Source organism: Polypterus senegalus, chromosome 11 (genome assembly GCF_016835505.1).
Source record: "Polypterus senegalus isolate Bchr_013 chromosome 11, ASM1683550v1, whole genome shotgun sequence".
NCBI lineage: Eukaryota > Metazoa > Chordata > Cladistia > Polypteriformes > Polypteridae > Polypterus > Polypterus senegalus.
Window position 1 is genome coordinate 81,164,057 of NC_053164.1, and position 7,500 is coordinate 81,171,556.

General features: G+C 38.3%; 1 protein-coding gene across 1 annotated transcript in view; it reads left to right on the forward strand.

Moving 5' to 3' along the window:
- Nucleotides 1–7,500, forward strand: part of LOC120539260 (putative transcription factor p65 homolog) — a 79,060-nt gene that overhangs the window by 49,516 nt on the left and 22,044 nt on the right. The window contains exons 2-3 of the mRNA XM_039769166.1: nucleotides 1,672–1,698; nucleotides 3,467–3,603. Coding sequence (XP_039625100.1) covers nucleotides 1,672–1,698; nucleotides 3,467–3,603 — 164 coding nt within the window. The remainder of the gene's footprint in view (nucleotides 1–1,671; nucleotides 1,699–3,466; nucleotides 3,604–7,500) is intronic.

The window sequence follows — 7,500 nt, forward strand, 5'->3', positions numbered from 1 at the left end:
TTTTAGTATGGAAATGGCATAGATTTGGAAGTAGATATCTTTGTGCTACCTCAACAACCTCATTTGCTCTGCCAGTTCACTCCCCTCCCAAAAACAAATTCTGTCAATGTTCTTCTGTAAGGAAAAAAATCACCTGACTTTAACTGCACTGACATTAAGAGCAGGTGTAAGCAACAGGTCAGGTCAGGTCGGGGAGCATGCACTGGTACAGCGCATTGCCAGACCCAACCCAGGCAGACACACGGTCCAGTTCTACCCTCCCATAATGACCATCTATCTGCTGCAGCCAGGTGTTACGTGGGCATGCATCCCCTTGGTCTGGTTCAGCCACTTGGGTTTTCAACAATGAGGATCCTGTGAGCCGAATCACTCACAGGGAATCGCTCCACATGGCCGTAGTGCCATAACTGATGCTCACTCACAATGCAGGTAATGTGCCTCATTAGGGACTCCATGAGCAACCACTCATTCAACACAAAGTCAAACCAACAGTACCCAAAGATTCTCCAAAGAGACACAGTACTTTGTCTCTGATCACAAACGTGTAAAATGACCATAGGCAGGAGACACTGCATACACTTCTCAATGTCATCTTGTCCAGGGCTGGTACTTGCCTTTCATCTGATGCTTTTTGAGTAAGACTTTGGGTTATGCATGTTTGAGAATATTATTTTACTTCTCATGTTTTAGTAGTCACTTCCGGCCTTTAGCGTCAAGTACACTCTGCAAGTGAAAGTGAATTGTGCTTTTTATTAGTTATGCTTAATTATTCAGTCTTGTTGCATGCAATTACTTTTCATTGTGTTTTCTAATTACTTTCAGCTGTTGATTTGAAATTATTAAATTATTGTTGGCTTTTTTCTGCTGTGTGTATTCACATGTTCCCTCTAAAAGACCATCCCACCCAGCACTGAGTCTAGTGCAGTTGAGCAGCACGTAAGCTCATTATCTCACTGGCCATGGGTTGAGGGTGACGCATCAGGTCAGTGCTGTAGCAGCAGTCTTTCATTTAGGCAAACATGCAGTCTGCTGTCCACTCTGTCTTGTAAATTTGTGTTAACTTGGATGAGAGAAAAAAGGAAAGAAAAACACAGCAGCGGTTTTCAAACTGTTTGAATTGACTTTCAGAGCTATATCCTGTGGCTATTGTATGTGAAAGTGAACACTCTGCTTCCTCTGCATTAGCCTGAGAGTATGTTTGTGAAACTTGCTGCCTTAAAGAAATTAGAGAAAGAGAAACTAATGTCAGATCTTCAGTAAGTGAGCATAGGCAATGCTTATGCTTTTATATTTTTACCCACTGAACTACGTATGGTTCCTGGAGGAATATCAAAGACCTAATTAGAAATGTGATGTTGTGCTGTCATCGGGAAGAGAATAAGGTTTCATGGTGTCAATGTAGAGAATCTCTGATCAAGAGATTGCCCCACATATGTATTCTGTTGCACAGCTTTCTGGGTTCAAGTGTCGTCTGAGTTATTTTGTACCAGTCAGAAAACACATTTTCTTCCCTGATTTGTATTCCTTAAATTATTGAAGTTTAAAGAATTAGGTATTAGTTAAAAGAGGTAATCTATTATTGTCTTGGTAGCAGCATTTAGCATCATACATGAATAGTGATACTGGCTTTGAATTCCTTGTTCTCACTTTGTTTCTTTGTTTCTTTTACAGTGTTTTGGTCCCAGCCTGTTAGCCAAGGTAAGAATTATTTGTGTTTTATTGTATTTACTTTTTATTATTTTTTATTTATTATATTTTTGCCAGTTTCATGGATGTATAGTTTATGTGGAGTTTTATATAGAAAATAGGAAACCATTTAAATGGGATGAAGAAAAATTTTTTTGACAGGTATAGGCCATTCAGTGCAACACAGCTTGCCAATCCAGTTCCTAGATGATTTTATTGAGTGATAATTTAACCTCCAAAAAAAAAAGAGAAACTGCTGACCGTGCACATTCAGTTCTCATTCCATTGATTCACTACATTGTCACTTAGTTTAGGAATTTTTCTTTTCTAGAGAATGCAATGGAATTTAACATTTGAAATTTTCTGAGGATGAAATGCTGTCGTGTATGTAATCAGGTTTCTAATTTTCCCAGGTACTTGCCATGACTATCATGTAAATGTCTAAAGGAAACGAAAAAAATGCACTGGTTATCTGTTTCAGTTGCATGTTTCAGCAAACTCTCCATAAAGAAAAGTAAAGTCAGGCTGTAACGATGGTGCTTCTATAGAGATACAATAAATGAAATGGAATAGTGTTGAAACGTGATCTTAAGCACTCATATTACAGTATTAATATTGTTATTAATGTATTATTACTTTATTTCAATAATTCATTTATGTGATGCATATATTATGCTAGTGTTAGGCTAGGTTAGCTTAGGTTATGTTACATCAGGTCAGATGTATTCTTGACATGTCATCAGCACACTACCTGCTGCTGGTAGGTTTTTACTACTAACTGCACATGGAATGCAGTGATACAGATGAGGTGCCTTGATTTCCAACGGCATTATGGCAAAAATAACATCAGCCACTCAGGCACGCCCTCGCCTCCTTAATATATGTCAACGTACTTAACAACGAAATCAACTAACGATGCACTGGCTGGAACCATTTGCCATCATTAAGCAAAACACAAATGTTCTACCCTTTTATCTTACTCCTAACGTTACACCCTACATTTTCAGGTAAATGCACATTGTGTAGCATATTTCTGATGTTCCAATAGCAGAATTTCAAGCAGCTGAACAACATTCCAAAAAAAAAAAAATTGCCTTAACATTACCCTGTGTTACTCTCCTGGTGCCATGGCTTGTAGGTCATGCCACTTTTCAGCAGGTATTGTTAAAACCTCACTGTGTTTGAACTCATGGCTGGTCTGTTTGTGGGTAGAGTTTTCATGCTCTCGCTACATCACAGGGCTTCCCATTTGTTCCACATTCCAAGGTTATGCTGGTGGCATGTCTAGATTGGCTGTGTAAAGGAATGTGGGTTTGAGAATGTTCGTAGTCTGTGGTTGATTGCCTGTAAAGTTTACTTTTGCAAAAATAGGAGGCTTCTCTTGGGACTTTGACCTGACAAGTTTTTAGGTGCAGGAACAAGATGGCTTTAATGCCATTTCAGAGTATAGGTCAGGATTCATCTGCCATTTAAAAAATGCAAGCCATGCCTTTCACTACAGACAAGATACACAAGATTGTAATAATCTTATCTTGTCTTCCTTTTTTTGTTTTTCACAAATGAGTGGCCAGCTTTTCTATTTAACTTGTACTTCTTTCACACTCAGATCTGGCCTACTTATTGTCAAACATTATACTAAACTTGTGTCACTTTGGAGCATTGCAAACCTTCATGTTTCAAGAAATGCCTGATTACATAAGCCAGGCAACAAATATTCCAATCATCTGCTGTTGCCAAAAATTGTTTTTGTGATTTTAACCTGCTGCTGTTACAACCACAGCTGCCCCTTATGTGGAGATAATTGAAGAACCCAAGCAGCGCGGGATGCGTTTCCGCTATAAATGTGAGGGGAGGTCAGCTGGAAGTATCCCTGGAGAGAAGAGTAATGATACCACTAAAACACATCCTGCAATCAAGGTAAGTAACTTTTCTCTGTTGTGGTCCATTTATTTCATGCGGTGCCATGGGTTGCCTTGTATACGAAGGGTTACCAAGTAGAAAAGGGTAGCATGAAGCAAGAGTAGGGAATATCAAGGTCCGATGAGAGAAAGTGCATGCACTACCCTTGAATTATCCCTAAGGTGTAATCTGACGGCCACTTCCTGTCATTTGCATTTTGTGTTTATTGTTGAGAGATGAGATAGAGTAAGAATATAACCAAAAGAGGCTACAGGGTTTTTACTTTTACACATTGCATTGTACCTTTGTGTTTTCCTTTTCTGGAATTCTTCCCTTTCACATGTATTTTGATAACTAAAGCTTTTGTATGTTCTGGTATCTTGGCATCCTTCTGGGTTTGGAGGGGTATATGCTTACAGTACAAACTGAATTTGTTTTGAATGTTTATATCCTGGGGGAAATTGCTTTTTTTGTGCTGCAACAAATGTTGAACATTTATTTTCTTGGATGTTGCAATCCAGTAAATTTTTCCAACAAAGGGTTTTGACATAAAATCATAAAGAATATAATTTCAAAGATGATTATTTTGTATTCATATATGTGAATGCAAAAATTGACTAATTTTAACACATCAATTAAGGATGTTGATTTAATCAACTTGTATATTACACTGGTTAAGTGTAAGGGCAGGAGGCACAGAACTGTGCTGGTCATGAGGCCAAAAACATAATGGTGTAGTGTATCCCAAACTACAATGTACTTGTCGACAGGAATGTGGAGTGCTGTAGTGACATGACTCTATGAGCAGGGTGGTAAAGAGCTTAGGAAACTGACGGGGTAATTGATGGGGTAAATCCACAATTGTGATGCATATGAAATACAACTTCAGTCTTTACCAGTCATGAGACAAGGAGATGGAGAAGTTCAGTAGTAGAATGTATGCCAACTCCTTGCCCATGATATGCAACATCGGCAACATCTTTTAAATTAACTGATGATGTATTTCTGGAAAATCCTTGCTTGTGTGTGTTTTAATCACCACACATTTTTCCAAAATTAGGTTCAGCCCATATACTGTAAGGCACAGCAATTAGTTGTGTCTGTAGGCTCCCAGGGGCAGCTCCGAATCAGATAATCACAAAACAGGGAGTAAATTAAATGGTAGGTTTATACTTTTGTGTCCATGAAATGAGAAGTGCCTGATTTCAAAAAGAAAGAGTGTTGAATGGAAATCGTGTAGTCTAGTTATACAAAGGCATAAGACACTCTTTGATGACAGAATGAAGTTCTCTGTCTCCAACAATAAACTCTGGAACTGAATCACTTGAAGTAGCTCTTGTCTCCTTCATTCCTGTCTGCATATATCATCTAAAAGTTCTTGCTCTGTACAATTTCCATGAATATTATTATAAAGACAAATTTAAACACATTTGCCACAGCAAATAATAATTTTAAAATATGGTGTTTATTGAAGACTAGTGTCAGGATAACTGATAAAGAAGATGCACTGTCTGTGAAAGGAATCATCAAGACTCCGCAAAAGACATTTTAACAGACTAAATGGAAGTTTGTACAATAAAAGCTGCGGTGTCCATAATTGATAAACTGGCAAACTAAAACGGCATTTTATTACAAGGTGCATTACACACAGTATGCATGTTAAGATGATGGCTGTAACGTTCTGGTTAAGGCCTTCTGTCTTACTAGGCATCTTTGTGTATGTCTTCTAACTAATAGTTGTGGCTGTTTTCAAGTTCAATTTATATTTGAGGTGTTTTTTTGTTTTTTTTTTGACTAGTAAAGTGGATTCAACATTTAACTACATGACCACTGGACCTTTGCCTAGTCTCTTGTTTATTACATTTTACTTTTTTTGTGTGCCAGTCTCCTGGCTATTTTAGTACTTTTACCCACATTACTTGTTATTTTTATTAACTTTAAGGTGTTATTTATTTCATTTATCCTGATTACACCCAAGTTATTTTTATTGATTAATGCCCACCACATCCAAAAGCAGCATTTCAAAGATCTTGAATATTGAAGGTGCCTGATGTTATCAGAAAAAGAGCTGTTTCTTCAGTTGTTCTTTACCAAATGCTTCCCTTCTTGTGTGCTTGTTTCAAAGAATGTCTTTTGATCCACACACATAACCAGATTAAGATGAATAACCCAGTTAAGGCAGAAACCTGGAATCTTAAAAGTCTGTGTTTACATGGCCAAGTAATCTTCTGGAGTTCTCCTTTGTCAAAACACTCAAACATCCGTAATCTACGTAAAAAAATAATTAAACATCATCATCATTCACTGTGAATCTGAAAATATGATGCCTATGATAATGTTGTATTTTATGAATATGTTGAGTCAAATTGACGCTTTATTTATCTATACTAATAAAAGGCAAAGCCCTCACTCACTCACTCACTCACTCACTCACTCACTCACTCACTCATCACTAATTCTCCAACTTCCCGTGTAGGTAGAAGGCTGAAATTTGGCAGGCTCATTCCTTACAGCTTACTTACAAAAGTTGGGCAGGTTTCATTTCGAAATTCTACGCCTAATGGTCATAACTGGAAGGTATTTTTCTCCATTAACTGTAATGGAGTTGAGCTGGAATGACGTGGGGGGGGAGTTTCGTGTGACATCATCACGCCTCTCACGTAATCACGTGAACTGACTGTCAACGCAGTGCGTAGAAAACCAGGAAGACCACCAAAAAAGCCCTTAAGAAAACATGCATTATATAATTGAGAAGGCAGCGAAACAATAAGAAGCGAGCGAGTGACATATACTACCATATTCATGACTGCTGCTACCTCGGAAAGAAAGCAAGGTGTAAACCTAAACTTTAAATTAAGTTCATAGACAGGCTACCGCTGGCGTTTCACATGCCCACAGGTAATGCGGGATACAAGTTTAATGAGAGGACGGGATATAAACGAGAGTTTTGATCACTTTATAACTAAGTTAAAATTGTAGGTGAAGGGGTGTGCTTATGCAAATTCCGAGAGACTGTGTTTGTGGGGGATTGACAGTTAAGGCGGGTGGGGGAGTCACGTCATCATCTCCCTCCCATTCATCTCATTTGGCTCTGAGCTGAGCTCTGCAGCTAACGCCGTCTTCCGAAGCAACTTGGTCAGACTGCCACCAAATACTCACAGAAAAATCCACAAGTTAATACACACGCTGTCTCTATAGAGTTTCTCCACACTGAATCCTCCAGGCACTACTTACAAAAGGTTACATTGACAATCGTGTTACGTTATTTTTAAAATCTTTCCTTTTCTTAGCACAAGCACAGCTGAGAAGCTTCGATGCATGTGCTCCATAACGCGTTAAAAATAATGCATTTAATCACACTTTGCATTACAAGCACAGGGGAGCTTTTGTCAATGCATGATTTCCTGGTACACCGATTACTTTGATCAGCGCATCCCGATTCATTTTACCCTCGCACCACCTTAGTTTGAGAAGAAGTATGAAAAATATGAGGTTAACACAGAAAAACATCACCAATTCAAGCTTTATGAATAATCGATTCGCCATCAATAATTGTTTTGGTAAAGCCATCCTCCTTCCATTTTATAATTTTTCCGCCACTAGCCGTGATTAAATGAACGGTAAATAAAGTAAGAGCAAAGCGAGGGTGACTTATTTAGGCAGGCATATATATGACAGCAACACTCATGACAATGTCAATCATGTTACGTTATTATTAAAATGTTTCCTTTTCTTTTCATTACTTCTTTAACACACTACTTCTCCGCTGCGAGGGCGGTATTTTGATATATATATATATATATATATAATATATGAATGACCTCCAAAGAGCGCTGAGACTTTTGATATCATGAACGTGTCTGCAAAACTGTGGTCTCCTGCCCTGCAAAGTCGAGCAGCTGGCGCGCGCATAGC